We start from the raw sequence: 20,003 nt of genomic DNA, 5'->3' as shown, positions 1-20,003 counted from the left end.
TTTCCTGTTAGGGGCTGTCTCACTTCCATGTGTTCTCCCTCATATTTACCGAGTAAATATGTCCCTTGAGTGTTTCATCCACCCTCCCGAACTTCTCACTCTCACTGTTCAGGGGATAGACCACTTCATAACTTCCCATTTCTTTAAAACTCAAACTTTCTTCTACTGCTTTCAAAGCCGTTCTTTCTGTCTGTTTAGTCTTTGCCTGTGTTATTTGTAAAAGACTCTATATGTTGACAAGGGCAATGAACCCTCTGAAGCTACTGAGTCTCACCACCATCAGAAGCAACATTATTCATGACCTTGACAAATAAAGAAAAAGCCAGTGAAAATGTCCAAAGATTGTCTAAATCTATCTGACCTAGGATAGGCTAACAAAATAATTTAAATAGCATAAGATGACCCTAGAGCTTTTCAAAGAATGCTTCCAATTCTGCATGTGTATGTGGTATAAAGAAGGTGCTTGCTCAAGGGAAAAGGAGCTAATGTTTGTTGAATGCCTACTAAATGCCAGATGTTACACCAGGGGTTGGCAAACTTTTTCTGTAAAGGGCCAAAAAGAACATGCTTTTGTTACACCATTCCTGCCATTAGTTATAGTGTAAAAGCAGCTGTATACAATACATAAGCAAATGGGTGTGACTATGCTCCAAAAAAACATTATTTACATTGGTCTTGCTGCAGAATTTTAGGATCTGACTCCAAAAGCAAAAATAAACAAGTGGGGCTACATTAAACTAAAAAACTTCTGCACAACAAAAGAAATCATCTACAAAACAAAAAGGCAAATTACTAAATATGAGGAAGTATTTGCAAATCATATATCCCATAAAAAGTTAATGTCAAAAAATACAAGAACTTGCTTCAATAGCAAAAAATAAAAATAAAATCTGACTAAAAAATGGGCAGAGGGGAGTTCCCGTCGTGGCGCAGTGGTTAACGAATCCGACTAGGAACCATGAGGTTGCGGGTTCGGTCCCTGCCCTTGCTCAGTGGGTTAACGATCCAGCATTGCCTGAGCTGTGGTGTAGGTTGCAGACACGGCTCGGATCCCGCGTTGCTGTGGCTCTGGCGTAGGCCGGTGGCTACAGCTCCGGTTCAACCCCTAGCCTGGGAACCTCCATATGCCGAGGGAGCGGCCCAAGAAATAGCAACAACAACAGCAACAGCAACAACAACAAAAAAGACAAAAGACAAAAAAAAAAAAAAAAAGGGCAGAGGACCCAAATAGGCATTTTTCCAAAGAAGACAGGGAGTTCCTGTCACAGCTCAGTGGTTAACAAACTCGACTAGTGTCCATGAGGACGCAGGCTTGATCCCTGGCTTCACTCAGTGGGTGAAGGATCTGTCATTGCCCTAAGCTGTGGTGTAAGTTGCAGACGCAACTCGAATCCAGTGTTGCTGTGGTTGTGAGCTAGGCTGGCAGCTATAGCTCTGATACCACCCCTAGCCTGGGAACCTTCATATGCTACAGGTGCAGCCCCAAAAAGAAAAAAATAAAATAAATAAATAAATAAGACATACAGATTGCCAGCTGTTCAGCATCACTAATCATCAGGGAAATGCAAATCAAAAACACAAGGAATACCAGCTCATATCCTGTTAAAACAGTGATTATCAGAAAGTCAAGAAAAATAAGTGCTGGTGAGGATGTGGAAAAAAGGGAACCCTCTTACACTGTTGTGAGAATGCAAATTGGTACAGCCATTATAGAAAACAATGGAAGTTCCTTAAAAAATTAAAAATAGATCTACCTAGAGTTCCCGTCGTGGCGCAGTGGTTAATGAATCCGACTAGGAACCATGAGGTTGCGGGATCAGTCCCTGCCCCTTGCTCAGTGGGTTAACGATCCGGCGTTGCCGTGAGCTGTGGTGTAGGTTGCAGACGCGGCTCAGATCCCGAGTTGCTGTGGCTCTGGCGTAGGCCGGTGGCTACAGCTCCGGTTCAACCCCTAGCCTGGGAACCTCCATATGCCGTGGGAGCGGCCCAAGAAATAGCAACAACAACAACAGACAAAAAGACAAAAAAAAAAAAGATCTACCATATGATCCAGCTATGTCACTTGGGGGTGTTTATCCAAAGAAAACAAAACAGTATTAAAAAAAGACATATGGGAGTTCCTATTGTGGCTCAGCAGGTTAAGAAGCTGACATAGTGCCCATGAAGATATGGGTTTATCCCTGGCCTTGCTCAGTGGGTTAAAGATCTGGTGTTGCTGCAAGTTACAGTGTAGGTCACAGATGTGGTTTAGATCCAGCACTGATGTGGCTGTGGTGTAAGCCAGCAGCTGCAACTCCAATTCGACCCCTAGCCTGGGAACTTCCATATGCCACAGATGTGGCCATACAAAGAGAGAGAGAGAAAAAAGACTGAGCACACCTACATTCATTGCAGCATTATTTACAATAGCCAAAACATGGAAACAACCTAAACGTCCATCAATGGATAAATGGATAAAGAAGACGTGAAGTGTGTGCGTGTGTGCATGTGTAATACAGCTCCACCATAAAAAAGAAAGAAACCTTGCCATTTGTGACATGAATGGACCTAAAATCAGAGAAAGATGAATACTGTACGATAAGACAAATGAACAAACAAAACTCACATTTATAAAGAAGAGACTGGTAGTTATTTGAAGGTAACATGTTTGGGCAAAATGGGTGAATGGGATCAATTGTATGGTAATGGGCGGTAAATAGAACTACTGTGGTGATCACTTGGTAGTGTATACAAACATCAAATCACCACATTGTACACCTGAATTTATATAATGTTATATGCCAATTTTACTTCTATTAAAAATATTTACAAAGACAAATGGAGAGTGGGATTTGGGCTGAACTGCCAAATCCTGCATTATATTACGTGCTTTACATATTAGATAAAACATAGGAAATTGCCAATATTCAACCATTTGCCTTTTAAGAATGGCAATTCATATGTTTCAAACTATTATTATTATTATTATTATTATTATTATTATTATTATTTGCCTTATTGCCTTTTCTAGGTCCGCTCCCATAGGACATGGAGCTTCCCAGGCTAGGGGTCCAATCGGAGATATACCTGCCTGCCTACACCAGAGCCACAGCAACACAGGATCTGAGCCGCGTCTGCGATCCACACCACAGCCCACGGCAATGCCAGATCCTTAACCCACTGAGCAAGGCCAGAGATCGAACCCGCAACCTCATGGTTCCTAGTCGGACTCGTTAACCACTGAGCCATGACAGGAACTCCTCAAACTATTACGTTAGTCCAGTTAATCTTCACAACAGAATTTCAAAGGTGTTAACCTCATCGTCATTTTGCAGGTGAGGAAACTGAAATTCATACAATAAATAACTTAATTCCAAATGATAGCAATACTGGGATTTGATGAACTTAGACTGGTCTGCCTACCTGCTTCTCTCTCTCACACATCACACAAACACACACTGGTACAAACTTGCTCAGTGTAGTGGCTCTAAATTTGTTATTCTACCTATCAATAAAGAAATACTGAGTTTTGATTATTTTTATTAGAAAGAAAATAAAACTGATTCTCAAACAGTTTATCAAGTCACTATGATCATACAAATTCATCATTTAGTTGTTTATTGTCATAGATATCAACTTAGTGGAGCTCTGAACAATTCAAATGAGTGAATGTATAAAACACTACTATTAAAAAAACACATTACATTTGATCCTGTAGAGCATACAAAAATGAAGAGTTCTTATTACCAATTTTTAGAATTAAAAAAAGAGAAAAACACAAGCATATAAATTAAAATGTAATTTAAACTTGTTTCATATATTTTGCTTACGGGACATTTGGTTCCTTTCTCTGGAAAGTCATTTTTTCACACCCCCATCTGCTAGCAAAAGTGGTTGTTCCCTCTTCTATGACTCCATTGCATCTACACAAACTTCGATTGTCATTGTTCATATATCAGTCCCGCGGCATACTTTGCAAATTCTGGGGTATAGGACCTTATCATTGCAACTATAAGGGCCAGAGTGGTTACTGACCTATAAGAGCTGTTCCACAAATGTAAAATGAATAGACGGATGAAAAAAATAGTAATAGCCAAAGGTCAACCATATGTTAGACATTATCTAGTACTGCCTACTTCAATCTTCAAAATAAATGTAGGCATAACCAAATTTGTTACTACTGACTTTTAGTTTTAACAAAACTTCAGGAATATTATCTGTGTTCTACAGTTACAGAGACTGAGACCCCAAGAGGTTAATCAAGCTATTTGTGGTTACTCTGTTAAATGATGCAGCCAGGTGGGAGGAATGAAGGAAGGAAAAAACAAAATAAGGAAAGATGAAAGTAATTTACATAGAAAAACAAATAGAAACTAATTTCTAAGATGGTTGGAGAAGGTGGCATGGGAAGAGGGCTACAGGCAATGTCTCTTAAGGAAAGCTCTTAAAGAGGAAAGAAACTGCTATCGGTATTCTAGGTAGAAGGAACAGAATGATTAAATAACAGAGCATAGCACCAAGTACATCTGAAGAACAGCAAAATGAATATTTAGCTAGGGCTGAGATACATACGGCATCGTATCCAATCATTTATTCAAGAGATATTTAGTGAGCATTTACTCTGGGCCTATATGGGAAAATAAACTGGAAAGGGAAATTTCAGACTAAAGAATGAAGGGTTTTGAAAGACAGCCTAAAAATCTGTACATAAATCAGCACATATTGGGTTACCATTGAAGATAAAGAAGCAAGGCTGAATGTGATTCATTCTGCACTTTAGAAATATTAACCTTGCAGCAACAGATGATGGAATCACTATAGTGGAGGTTGTGAGTTTACTTAACAGGTAGGTAACTATAAGTGTAGGTAGGTAACTACAGTGTGGTAGTGATGTGGTAACAGGGAGAGTCTGTACTGGGATGGCAACGCCTATAAAGTAGAGGGTAGGGATCTAATATCAGGGAAATGTTTATAATTTGACACCTGGCAAAGACAAATCATCAGGGAGAAGTTACAAAAGAAATTGGCCCATACCAGAATGATCAAAGTAGATGACAGTCCTTCATTCACATTTTTTTTAACTAAAAAAAAAAAAAAAAAAGGAAAAGTCCTACTGTATCACACAGAGACCTATATCAAATCTCCTGGGATAGACCATGATGAAAACAGTATTTTAAAAGAAGAATGTATGTATGTATGTGTTTATATACGTGTGTGTGTGTGTGTGTGTGTGTGTGACTGAGTCACTGCTGTAGAGCAGAAACTGGCACAACATCGTAAATCAACTATTTGTTAATTTTAAAAAAACATTAAAAAAGGAAGAAGGTATGTGTGATTTTTGTTCTATTTTTATCTTATAGAAAAACTGCTGTGTAATGATTCTGTTTTAAATGGTCTTATTTTCAATGTGAAAATATTTAATATTTAGTAAGTAGATCTTTGACTCCTAATACATGCTTAAAGACCTCTGGCCCTAAAATTCCTACTTTCTCAAATTCTGCATTAACATTCCTTAGCCAGTGATGCACCCGAGAAGGCCATCAGTAATATCAAAAGAAAAAAAAAGAGGGGGGGTGTGGTAACAACAAAAAAGTATTAAAAACTGAGGGATTGTTCTTCCTTTGTATAAGTATTATTAAAATCTTGGGTTTTAAAGACTACATACATTCAAATTGTCTTCATTATAATAAGGTGCCTTGACATAATTCACAATGTTAAAATTATTTCTACTCTCTGGAAACCAAGGCTGTCCTTGTTAAAGTGTAAAAATGAAATTTCGCCTACTTGCAACTCCTTGTTCTCACAGCTGAACCGTCACAGCATGAAAACATTCCCCTACTGGTGAAGTTTTAGATACCTATTTCCTTGGTGAAAGTGCAAAAGGAACTGAAAGAGTTATTGACAATCCATACAGGATCCCATACCCCATTAAAATATAACCACAAGCAAATAATGTATTTTAACTCTGAAGGGAGACCAGGGCAACAATGTCTTAAAGATTAACTTCACCGAGTAGTGTTGAAAACGTCAAAAGACTAGTCTGTCAGGTTCGTAAAAGACTCAAGATTATATAAGAATCTAGTTACAAGTCTATTTCTTTGTCTTCTTTGCTAAGTCAAAGTTTAATGAGAAGTACATTGAAGAAAACATCTCCTGTGTTACTGAAAGTACTTCTTATGCAACATAAAAATGTAAATGAAAAAGTATTTTAACCTAGTTCTTCACTAACTTCTTTTTACAAATAGATTTATTGAGGTATAATTTACATGCCATAAAATTTATTCATCTTAAAGTGTTTTTAATTTAATTTAGTACATTTACAGAGTTGTGCAACCATCACTGAAATCTAATTTTAGAACATTTCTATCATCCCATGTCTATCAGCTTCTTGATCTAAGATATTTCCATAAATTCAAGGAAGCCACTGGTATCCAAAGTTACTACATATTAAAAGCCACACAAATTCCTGCAACTGAACAAGAAAAGTACAAACTAACCTCACTTTTAATGACCTTATAACCAATCCTATACTCTGGCACTGGGAAGAAAATGTTCAGGTGCTCTCTCTGAAAGCTAAACCATCCCAAGAATTAAGTTAGGCACACTGTCTGGAAAGAAATTAATTATATTTTTGTTGGTAACACATTTCAGGCTGTTTACACAGCTGACATCTCTCAGCTGTACACAATTCATGCCCTAAGCTGTGAGGACAATCTTGTTTTGTAGCAGATGCCTCCACTTGAGTGATTTAAATAAGTGGAAAAACACCATTGCCTGCAATAATATATATACAAGCACCAGCTTTATGAGTTTTAATAGTTCTAATGGTAGAAAGGTTTAAGGACATTTCTTTAGCTAGGATCTCCTTAAAAGACTACAATTGTAAGCAACTTTTGCCAAAACTCAAGCACTACAGCTAGTGGATCTGCTATGGCACTGATTAAAAGCAGCTTGGCCCTAAACATCTTTGTTGTATCAAATCATGCAGCTCAAGGCAACATTCTGCCAACTGGCAACATTTGCTCTACGGAGGTATAGGCAGGCGTTACTTCACAGGTTCACTTCATAGTGCAAATATGAAAAATGAGGCAAAAAAAATCAAGCTTCTTAATAGAGATTCTCTCTTATGTCTGCTATGACTTAGATGTGGTACCAGGTAGGATCAAAGACTTCCATATGGTGAGTTTTAGCTGCTTTCCATATTTCGACAGTAATGAAATTGCATTAGAACTCTGGTAAAAAATTAAATAATAATCATTAAAATGTAAGCCTTGGGAGTTCCCTGGTGATGCAGTGGGGAACCTGCAATTGTCATTCATGTGGCGAGTGTCTGATTCCTGGCCGGGTACTTCCACATGCCATGAGTGCTGCCAAAATTTTTTTTTCTTTTTACAATCACACCTGTGGCATATGGATGTTCCTGGGCTAGGGAGTCAAAACAGAGCTGCAGCTGCAGGTCTATACCACAGCCAGAGCAACATGGGATCCGAGCTACATCTGCGACCTGTGCCACAGCTTACAGCAATGCTGATCTTTAACCCACTGATCAAGGCCAGGGATTGAACCCGCATCCTCACGGATACTATGTTGAGTTCTTAACCCTCTGAACCACAGGAGCTCCTAATTAAAAAGTGAATAAAAAGACACGAGCCTCATAAAACAGTCAACTCAAGTCAACAATTCAACATCTAAAATGTATAAGGTACTATGTTACAGAAGAATTTATCACTGATTTTGCCTATCACTCACTCTTGAAACTTGCTTCTTGTTTTTCTTTTTCTTCTTTTTTTTTTTTTGGCTGCACTTATAGCATGTGGAAGTTCCTGGGCCAGGATGGAACGTAAGCTATAGCAGGAACCCGAGCCACAGCAGTGATAATGCTGAGTCCTGGCTGACAGGGAACTCTGGAACTTGCTTCTGATAAACCTGTTTCAGTTTGGTTTCTACAAGTTGGGGTCTGAGAGCAATTGGCTTTTCCAACCCTATGAAGTCTCATATTTAGACTCTATTAACCTTAAACCAGACAATTGTTTTTGCCTTAAACTTTTTATTATAAAAATTTACAAATATATACAAACTTGAGAGAATAGTGTAAAAAATCAAATATACACATCACCCAGTTTCAACAATAATCCAGAGATAGCTAATTTGGATTTAATCTCTATCCCCACTCACTCTCTCAACCCCAGATGTTATTTTAAAGCAAATCTTAGGTACCATTTCATTTACTTAAACCAGCCAATTCTTGCCTGTGATGTCTTTCAGGGTTATGTTAATATTAATTATAATATTGACTCTTCATCTATTGTCTACTATGACCCAGGTACTGTATACATATCATCACTAATCCTCATTACAATGCTTCCGATTAGTGAGGTAACAGAAGCTCAGAGAATCTAAGTGATACATCAGCTCAACTGTACTTTTTTTCTTTTATTAGTGTCATGATTTCTTGTAGCAGATTATTAGATGATGCTAAGAACACTTCTGACTTTTTCATGTCTTCTAAAGTAAACAGAAAGATATCATTTATGTACATTATTTTCTTAATTTTGTAAATAAATGTAGCACATTTTCTATCAAATTTCTCAGTCTAACAGGTGGAGAAAAACCAGAAACAACATCCACACCCTTACCCCTTAGCCATGGACAACCAATCAATAATTCTAACAATACACTAAAACGGCAATGTTAAAATCAGTTAAATATCTAAATTCCTATAAATAAATAATTTTTTTCTGGAGGGTTTCACTTAAAAAAACAAGATTTGGGAGTTCCCGTCGTGGTGCAGTGGTTAACGAATCCGACTAGGAACCATGAGGTTGCGGGTTCGGTCCCTGCCCTTGCTCAGTGGGTTCACGATCCGGCGTTGCCGTGAGCTGTGGTGTAGGTTGCAGACGCGGCTTGGATCCCGCGTTGCTGTGGCTCTGGTGTAGGCCGGCGGCTACAGCTCCGATTCAACCCCTAGCCTGGGAACCTCCATATGCCGCGGGAGCGGCCCAAGAAATAGCAACAACAACAACAATAACAAAAAAGACAAAAAGAGAAAAAATAAAAAAATAAAAAAAACAAGATTTTCTACAAACATCTCACGAGGCTTTACCTCAAAAAAACCCAAGTAACCCAACCAAAAAATAGTCAGAGGATCTAAATAGACATTTCTCCAAAGACAGATGGCTAACAAGGCTAGAACAGATAATTAACAAGGACCTACTGTATATCACAAGGAACTCTACTCAGTATTCTGTAATAATCCATATGAGAAAAAAAAATGGATATATATGTATATATAACTGATTCACTTTGTGGTATACCTGAAAATAATACCACATTGTAAATCAACTATACTGCAATAAAATTAAGAAATGAAAACAAGTTTTGTTATTTTCTGATTATTTTTAAAATGTCATAACCCACACAGCATTTTCCAAAGGTACAGTGTTTAGACTGTGGAATAGACTCAAGTGGCATCTACATAAAATAAAAAAGTTTTAAAATTTTTCCATAAAGAATTCCTTTGTATTCAAGTTTATGATGTTGGTGCTGAGAGAGGAGTTGTAATTATCTGGATAACAACATAATACTCACTAGAAAATAAGAAAAGGTAATTAAACTCTTAGCCATAATCATCATTTGGATAATTATTATTACAAGATGTTTACAAAGTCTCAATACCCTTTTTTTTTTTGTCCTTTTGCCATTTCTTGGGCCGCTCCCGCGGCATATGGAGGTTCCCAGGCTAGGGGTCGAATCGGAGCTGTAGCCACCGGCCTACGCCAGAGCCACAGCAACGCGGGATCCGAGCCACGTCTGCAACCTACACCACAGCTCACGGCAACGCCGGATCGTGAACCCACTGAGCAAGGGCAGGGACCGAACCCGCAACCTCATGGTTCCTAGTCGGATTCGTTAACCACTGTGCCACGACGGGAACTCCAGTCTCAATACCCTTTTAACCCTACTTATTTAAAAACTAAGACTTACTTCAAAATACTTGAAACATTCTAATTTTTTTTTAGCCACATGCAAAGTTCCCGGGCTAGGGATCAAATCTGCACCACAGCAGTGACTTGAGCCACAGTAGTAACAACACTGGATCCTTAACCCACTGAGCCACCAAGGAACTCCTCTAATTTTTTGCTTAAAAATAAAAAAACAGAGTATCTGGTTAGAACAATCAAGATTATGGATAAGAGAAGCCAAGATGTAATTTCAGTTGGACCCCTTAGATGATAAAAAGATGATTCTCTTGGAAAAGAATTATCACTGGAAACAGCAGAAAAAGGAAAAGTTTCAAAATTTACAATAGGAAAATGATTATGAGTAGATATGATAATAGTTAAAAATTACAGACTAAGTCTTCCAGTTTTTATGGTAGTAAAAATTATGGTCATGTTTAAGAATAGAGAGTTATTAATATTAACCACAAAAATTAACTTTTTAAAGCATGGGTCTATTATGGGAAATGCAATTTTAAAATTAAATAAAATAATTAGGTTGATTTTGAAGTAACTTAGGAAAAGAATTTTTGTGTTGGGACATTTCATTAGTAATATCTGAATAGCTGTGTCTTTTTCATCAAGCAAAAACTGAAGTCAAATCAAGCAGCATCAAGTTCCTGATAACTGATACTGTAACTCCAAGAGAATGCTGATATACTTGATTTATGTTATCTGTTCTGCAAGTGAACTCATCTCGTCTTCGCATTATTTGATTTATAAATTCTTTCGATGGATTCAAAACATTTGATTCTGCTTAATATTACCGTCAATTAGACTGGAAGTGGCAAAAGAGAGAGGAGGATATAAAACTGACAACTCAACTGTCACTTACGGAGTCATCTGTGGCAGAAGTTGGCCAGCCCTCCCATAACTGATGGCGAACAGGGATACTTGTAAGGTCATAAACATTTCTCTTTACCTATAAAAAGAAAGAGAACAATAAAAATAGGGTTTCCACATGACCTATGATATTTGCCAGTCAATTTATGGGATACAATGTTTGCTCTGTTTTCTTCTAGATTCAAAATAAGAATTTGAAACTAGGAAAACACAAATCATAAAAATTTTATAAAAAAATATAAATCAAATTTAAAAACAGATTCTCAATGAAGGTTAGATGAAATAACCTTCAAGAAACATCTCCCTCCTCAGCCAATTTTTTGGATGGCTTCACGTTTCTTTTCAGTCAAAAAACTTCAAGTACACCATTCACCTAGGTCATACTATAATTATAACTTCTTATAATCTATTTAATTTTTTAAATGACTTAAGATGTGCAATGACTCAAATAAAAGATATATTTTAAGTTTCTATGTAGGACAGAGAAAGATAGTATTTTTTTTGTTGGAGGGGGTAGAAGGAAGAATCTGAAGTTTCTTTCACTGTTTTATGTAAGTTTTAATAATATAACAACTTATTAATAGAGCAACATAGATTAATTTTTTGAAATCACCCCCAAATAGAAACTATTTCAACAGCATATTAACCGAGAACCATTCATTAATATACTACTTAGTCCCTTCCCAAAAAAGAAAATATAGTAATGATAGTTTTTAAGTATTGTTAAAAGTTAAAATACTGTTTTTCTCAAGATTAACATTGTATCTTTTACCTTAAAAAGGAGAGGAGGTAAGTAATTTATCAGAATAAAGTGTCAGAAGTTTAAACTATTATCCAGTAATTAAGAAGTTTCTTCAGTTTTTTTTTCTAAATAGATTACAAAAATTGTTTCATTCCATATTTACAAAAAAATAAAAGAAATTATCAGATCCGAAGAATGAAGAGATCATTCATCTTAGCTAATTCTTCAGGTTAGTTTTGGGATGACCCTATTTTAACAAATGATGCTAATGTTCATATGTTGCATATAATAGCTTCTAAAATAAGACTTCAATACGGAACACAAGCAGCATTCATTCATGTTTTTTAAATGCAGAAGCCTGAAGTATCATGTTCAATTATAGCATTTTGTATCACATTACTGTTTATTATACATAAACACATCTAAGTTACCCTTCCAGTAAAATAGGGATATATATTCTCTGGAGAAAGAAACAAAACAAAACCGGGAACTCAATCCATTTTTATCTCTAACGTACACCTGTGAAAAAAGACTCAGTAAATGAGAACTGAGGAGCTTGGGGGCATGGCTTGATTCCCACTCAATTCAAACAGCCTTTTTTTTTTTCAGAGATTCTTAGCAATGGCCAGTCTACCATGCAGTTTTTTGTGTATGGTCAGTCACATCAAGTTTGGAAATTTTCATTAGTCATTATCAACCCAACAGTTTAATCAAATGCAACCGGGCTAACCTCTTACCACTTCCACTAGCTAATATCATTCTGTCATGCTTAAACATTTGTGCTTTTAAGAGGAAAGCTGTTCCAGAAACTCCAAGTATGATTATTATTATTTATTAATAAAAGGGAGAGGCCAGAGAAGGGAGTATTAGGAAACTTCAGGCCTCAGAGCAAAAGATTCCTTTCTTAAAGTTAGTTTCAATTATGTTCTCTACATGCCCCACGTGTCAGCAGCTATTCTGAAGGTGGGAGGGAAGGCAGGACAAATATTTACATCTGCTGGAAAGGTGGCAAGACTACCCCTGCATTGGAGAATATACACAAATACTATGAGTGGAGTATATAAACAAATAACTTTGGAGTTGGATTCTTTAAATTCCACCTTAATTCCCAAACACAACAATATGGTATTATGAAATAAACAGTATTTTTCTTCTTTCATTAACTCATCTGTAACTGGCTGAATTGAATAACATTCCTTTGCTATTCTAAGCCTGAAAAGCATGTTCTGGCTATAGTGTTATGTTGGTATAAAGCACAACGCCAGACTGATGTGCTGAACAAAAGTGATCAAAGTTAGAGTAATGTTAGCCATTGCACAAGTATTTGGCTTCATTGTTCTCCCCAGAATGACATCTGTTAAGCAACTTGTCATAGAATAAACTGGTTAATGCAGAAAGAACTTGGCTGAGACAGTACAACATAAAGCATATTAGGGTAATGTCTGTTCCAAAGGAAAAGCTAAATTTGCAGTGTTTCTGGAATTAAGCCAAAAGAACCTTGTGTTACAACAATCTAAGTGAACACGAAGCAGTTTCTCAAAAATAATTCCATGTTTATTAATTCTGTAACCATAGGTAGATTTCACCAATATACAGAAGAAAGACAGATAAGATAGCAACAGTACAAATTAAGTGATAATTTTATTAATGAGGACTTAAAGATTCTATTGTTTTTACTGTTGGTTTTAATTAATTAAATTTTTAGGCGACAATCCTGCAGGGAAGGAAAAAAATCTAAAATGTACACAAAACCAAAAGTGATTCCTCTGAAAAATTAGTATTCTAGGAAAGCTGAATGACAAAATACAGCTGTGTACAAAATGATGCACATGATTTAGGTCATCATAAATCAAATGAGGACACAGTTTCTCAAAAACAGAAGGAATGGAGGACCAGAGGAGGAAGAGAAGAGGACTCAAGGGAAGGGGAGAAGGTTGAGAGCTTGACTGATTTGAGAGTTGAGAGAGGTAGAAAGAACACACATGCCAGCTGGGTTGCTGCAGCTGGCATGCCCAGCTATCATTACTGCACTACTTCTGATGGTTTCATCTTTAGAGATTTGTGTTAAATTCCAGTTAAGGACAAGTGGCACGTCATATCCTAATGGCCTTTTTGTCTTACCCACGTTCTTTGACCAGTACTGGCTCAAGATCATGCTGAATCTTCATCATCTTTTCAATTCTTGTTAGGCATTTAGCTCTAAATCTATGAGATTTTAGGCTGCTAAACTATGCAAATGTTTCCCTTCTGAAGAAATTTAATAAATGCTTTGATTACCAGTTGAACACTGAAATTATGTTACAAACTATAATGTATTTGGACCAAGTGTTCTAGATTGACAATAAATTTTCCAGAGCTTGTTTTCCAGATTTTCTAAAAGAGGTTTCATTTCTTCCCCACTGCTTCATATAAGATAGTTGTTTGTGATTAAGAAAAAAAAATTTAAATCAGATTAACTTGAAATAGTACACAATTAATGTGATAGATTTATTTCCTTATTATTTGCTTTTCATTAATAAACATCTATTTATACATAATAATTAATGTAAGCAATGATCTCCACTTCAAACTTCCTCACTGTAGAAATTTCAGTGATAAACACTAGAGAACAAATCATTTTATTATGACCTGCTCAATATAAAATTATATGATATGCATCTCCTGCAAAGTTTTGAGTTCCACAGATTTTCAGTTTTATACTGCAATTAAATTTTATCAGAATTTCCTAGAAAAAAATTCTTAGGAAGTTACTCTGCTAAAGGCTAAATTTTGAGGCTCAGATAAGTTTTAAAGGAGCTGTTTGTAGCTATTCAAACTGAAATAATATAAAACTTAGTAGATAAATTTGTTAGCTACATTTTATAGCTAAATGCTGGTCCTACTACTGAGAAACATTTTAGGGAATTTTAAAATTCATTCAGGTATTATCAAAATGAAAGCAGATTCTGATAACAGAAAAGTCAGCTTGAGGTACTATGACATAGAGAGGCAGAGAACTAGATTTCGCGTCCTAATTCTGCCCAGCTGTTACTGTGGTGCAAGTTTGGTGGAACCTCTCTGAAACCTTGTTTACCCAATATTAGTAGAGAATAAAATGAGATTACTACTGAATGTCAAAGTGCTAAAATTCTATGATTTCTTGAAAATACTAGCGTTAATCTCAGGTGCAGGAAAGATGAGCTAAATATATTTAAGACAAGCAAGTAAAGAGAGAAAGTTTAAAACCATTAAGGCTAGAAAATGAAAGAAAAAAATAGTAAAGAATTAATAACACATCTTCACAACAAATCAAAAAGGAGAATAGCAAATAATTTCAGTTAAGAAATACAGACATAAGCATTTTAGGTGAAATTTTTTTCTTGGATAAAGAAAAATCTTAGTTTTTGCTTTTAATTACAGTAAAAGTCTAGATTTTTTAAAAAAGAAAAACTAAATAATGCCCCTCTTACCCCACAAGAGATCTCATTTAAAAGTAAAGCTTGGCATACTGGTTTCCAAGATTACTATTTCATCAACCAAATGTTTCGAGTGAGGCTATAGTTTTGCCAAAATACTACAAGCTAAGTGATACAGTTATCAAATTCTACTAATTTATTTCAACATCTTTCAAATTTTAAATCTGGTCTATGATTTTTCACATATCAATATTTTATATGGCAAAAATTAGTAACAAAATATTTAATTGCCATGGGCTGAAACAATTTGCTGGCACTCTAGTTTCTAGATTTTCTGAAGTAACTATAGCAAATTACAACCCTTACAGAAATACACCCTGTAACTACATATCAGTCTTAGAAGAAAATGGCCTTTGGTCATTTTAGAACCTGAACTTATCCAAATTTTAAATATATCAAAATCTGAACTCCAGGTAATTCACACAAATGATGCTCTGGGTTAACAGCTAAAAAATAACAGTAAGAAATGTGTGTGTGTGTGCTGTGCGTGTGCGCGCGCACACACACGCACACCAACACACAAAACAAGACATACAGACTAGGCTTAGTTCCAGCTTCTCAGCAATCATTGATGTTATGAAGAAGGCTTTTAATAGTTAAGAAACCAATCACTTCTTATCCAGACTAGGTTTTGAACACTTACTTCCCATATCTAAGGTCTTTTTCTTCTTTTTCTTTAACAGATTGTACACTGGTTGTAGTTGCACATGGATTTGTTTTACTAAGATCAAGTTAAAATGCACCAAAAAATCCTTCATGAACAAAAACACTTGAAACCGGATGGTGCAAGGGGAATGAGAAGGTGGCATCAGTAATCAAATGTTAATTAGCAAGCTTTTTTTTCTCCTTCCCTCAGGGCTGGCCTGTGTTGGAGAATTCAAATCAGAAATCAATGCTCCAAGTGTTTAACTATTACTTCTTCTCATTAACCATTTGAAAGACTCAGCAATTCTTTCCTCTAAAAACAGTAACTCGAGACATTTCTTTTTTTCAAATACCGTCTTTCCAGAAGACAATGAAGATGTTGTTTTTGAAGAAAGCTAAAATTAAAGTTGCTTTCAGTCAGGCTTTAAACTGGCAGCATTCTGCTCTATTAAAACATCTTTTGGCTCTAACTGAATTCTTCATTCCAACAACTGTAACTAAGTTTTGCTTACCACACTTTAAAAATTTATTTCACCTCTTACTTGTCTGTAAAGAAATCTGACAGTTGGCAATCTTAAGAGTTACTGGGAATGATGATAATAAAGATGAATAAGGAAACTAGTTTGAATGCAGATAGTTGGAAACGGATTTTAGCCATCCCGAAAAACTACCAAGGATAAGATAATTAAAGCATGGTTGTATTCATAATCCTGTGCTACAAGTTTGGTGTGGGTGAAAGTGATACAAAATTTGAACGTTAGATCATAAAGTGACTGAACTCATGATCATAAGTTTATTAAAATTAATTCATTCTTTAGTTAAAAGTTAACCCAGGATTTTATTTATTTATTTATTTATTTATTTATTTAAACTTTTTAGGGCCACACCCGTGACATATGGAGGTTCCCAGGCTAGGGGTCGAATCGGAGCTACAGCTGCAAGCCTATGCCACAGCCACAGCCACGCCAGATCCGAGCTGTGTCTATGACCTACACCACAGCTCACGGCAACGCCGGATCCTCAACCCACTGAGTGAGGCCAAGGATGGAACCTGCAACCTCATGGTTCCTAGTCAGATTCGTTTCTACTGCGCCACGACGGGAACTCCCTAAGACTGGATTTTAAAAAAGATTTCCTAAAGAGTGAAGAAAATGTTTACAAATGAGCAAAGTTGAGTGTATTTCACAAATAGAAAAGATACTAAATTTTAAGAGATTTGGCGGGGGGGAAGGTTTAGAGAAATTGTAAAGTTACAGAAGTTGAAATCATAAACAACAACAAAAATGGTACAATTATTTTTCTTCGCCTGTGGTTCTCTCAAAGTGTGGTGCCTGGACAAACAGTATTAGCATCGCCTGAAAACTACTAGAAATGAAAATCTGGGGGACCCATCCCAGGCCTAGTGCACTGGAAACTCTGGGACTTCACAATATGTGTTCTAACAAGCCCTTTATATAATTCTTACCAAGCCAAAGTTTGTTTTAATTTTAATTTTAATTTTTTGCTTTTTAGGGCCGCACCCTCAGCACATAGAGATTCCCAGACTAGGGGTCTAATCAGAGCTATGGCTGCCGGCCTACACCACAGCCACACCAGATCTGAGCCACATCTGCGACCTACACCACAGCTCATGGCAAAGCTCGATCCTCAACCCACTGAGTGAGGCCAAGGATAGAACCCGCAACTTCATGGTTCCTAGTCGGATTCGTTTCCACTGCGCCACAACAGGAACTCCACTACCAAGCCAAAGTTTAAGAAATTCTTTTTTAGGGTATGTGAATTAGAGGCTCTCCCAGATAACCATACCTTTCTAATTTACTGGCTCTAAAGTTCTTTGAACTCTTGCCTAAGGAGGCCAGTCCTTTTTGAGAATGAACATGATTAATAATGATTTGTTACAGAAATTCCAGAAATGCTTTAATTGAGGGGGAAGATAAAGTGATCATTTTTAGTCTAAGAAAGTGAGAGATGGTCCTACTTTACTACAGACTTCTTAGCACTGAAATAATTAATAACTAATAATATTCATCACTGAAAAACTAATCTTGGAGTTCCCGTCGTGGCGCAGTGGTTAACGAATCCGACTAGGAACCATGAGGTTGCGGGTTCGATCCCTGCCCTTGCTCAGTGGGTTAACGATCCGGCGTTGCCGTGAGCTGTGGTGTAGGTTGCAGACGCGGCTCGGATCCCGCGTTGCTGTGGTTCTGGCGTAGGCCGGTGGCTACAGCTCCGATTCGACCCCTAGCCTGGGAACCTCCATATGCCGCGGGAGCGGCCCAAAGAAATGGCAAAAAGACAAAAAAAATTAAAAAATGAAAAACTAATCTTTCGTTTTTCTGCCTTAAGCTTAAGTGTGATTGCTTTCTGGCTATAATATATATTCAGGCATTGCAGTAAAATTGCAAATCCACAATAAATGATCTGTTGGTCACACTAAATAAACTTGGAAGACACCTGTACATATCAATTAAATTGAAGAAATGTCTCTGAATACCAGAGAACTGTTTGAAGGAAATGAAAGACTAAACAGGTTTTCATGGTTTTTTTGGTTTGTATGTTTGGTTGGTTGGTTCTCTTTCATAAGCTACCTGAAACAAGAACCAAAGGAAAAACAGTATGAGGTAAACCTCACATCAGTTAAGACCTTATCCTAGAGGGCAACAGTTCTTCTCTATACTTTATGGAAACAGTGAAAGAGCAAAGCTTTTCCAACAATGGCCTAATAGATACCATAGAAGCAATGGGTTTTTATTGACCATAATGAATAAAATATAACTCATTAAATGCTCTTAAAATTTCTCCTTTGAAATTCAAGTAAATTAATGTATACTTCCTTCTACAAAGGAAAACACCAATTAAGTCCAAAATTAACCCTAGAAATAACTGGAATAATTACAAGAACATTTTAAGGAGCTTTACTTTAAACTTGAACCTTGAATTTTATAAAGTTCAATTTTATGAACTGCTTTAAAAATTGGTAACATAAACCAAGAAGCATTTACATACCAGAAATACTTTGATTTTTAAGTCTGAATTTTAGAGACAAACCATTTGATATAAGGTCAGAAGCAGCATACAAGTTAATCTTGAGGACATAATCATACATGCAAGTCAAATATTTAGCAACAAAGATATTCACAGCAGCCTTGATTATTATCTCTCACACACACACAATTGACACAAATTTAATATTCAATAATAAAACAGTTAAATAAGTAAATGAACTAAGCAGCCATTAAAATGATGATGTAGAGGCAGGGTCAACAAAGTACAGCCTACAGGCCAAATTCTAGTCTGCTGTCTGTTTTTGTAAATGAAATTGTATTGCAACATCACTGCCTTCACTTGTTTATGTACTGTCTGTGGATGTTTTTCAACACCATGATGGCAGACTTGAGCAGATGCAGCAGAAACCGGATGTTCTCAAAGTCTAAAGTATTTATTATCCAGACCTTTGCAGAAAAAGTTTGCTGATCCTGACAGAGAAGAATATTTAGTAACATTAAAAGTTGTTACATAGTAAAGAAAAACCAGGTTACAGAATTATGTCCATTTCTGCTTCAGTTATATATATGTAGGTTACAGATATATATGTACAGTGCACAGATAAAAGATAGAGAATAAATGTTAAAATTTGTTCTGTATCATGGGATTATGACTCAGTTTTATTTTTTGTGTATGTCTTTTTTAAGTGTCTATTACTTCTGCAGTAAGAAATTAAAAAAAATTTGTTACTAACCTGACTTTTTTTTTGGTTTTTATTCAAAGTAAAGATAAATACTTAGAGTCAGAACAACCCAGTTTTCATTTCAGCTGAGCCCTAATCATCTGAGTGACCCTGAATAAGGTAAGGAGAAAGAGAAAGCCACTGAACATTTATTGAGCATCTTCTATTAATCAGGAACTAGGTTTTATGTTAACATATCCTCATGATAATCTTTTATATGTATTAATATCTTCACTTTAGAAGTGAGGAAACAGTCTCAGAGACAAGTAATTTGCCTAAAGTTACTCCAGTTAGTAAACAGTGAGATTAGGATTTGATTTAGTTCTACAACACTGAAATCTAGATTGCTTCATGACTATGACATATCTTTGAGCTTGAATTTCCTCTTCTTTAAAAATAAAGGGTTGCAATAAATTATCTTTAAAATTCTTTTCCACCTGACACTTTTATAATTGTAACATGTAATAACTTTCCCTGAGACCATTTACACTTACTTTGAATGGTGGGCATTAAGTGGTAACAAGTAAGAGTAACCAACTATGGGTGAAACCTGTCAAGAGAGTAAGTGAGCCTTTTCATACCTGTTGTGCTGCAACAGGCAATGAAGAGCAGTT

The 20,003-nt window shown here is 36.2% G+C and overlaps 1 protein-coding gene across 1 annotated transcript in view; it reads right to left on the bottom strand.

Moving 5' to 3' along the window:
• FAF1 (Fas associated factor 1) overlaps window positions 1-20,003 on the bottom strand; it is a 428,908-nt gene that overhangs the window by 183,033 nt on the left and 225,872 nt on the right. The window contains exon 8 of the mRNA XM_047789144.1: window positions 10,813-10,899. Within this exon, the coding sequence (XP_047645100.1) occupies window positions 10,813-10,899 (87 nt within the window). The remainder of the gene's footprint in view (window positions 1-10,812; window positions 10,900-20,003) is intronic.

This window comes from Phacochoerus africanus, chromosome 8 (genome assembly GCF_016906955.1).
Source record: "Phacochoerus africanus isolate WHEZ1 chromosome 8, ROS_Pafr_v1, whole genome shotgun sequence".
NCBI lineage: Eukaryota > Metazoa > Chordata > Mammalia > Artiodactyla > Suidae > Phacochoerus > Phacochoerus africanus.
Note: the sequence above shows the minus strand (reverse complement) of the source record. Positions and strands in the feature narration are given on the sequence as shown.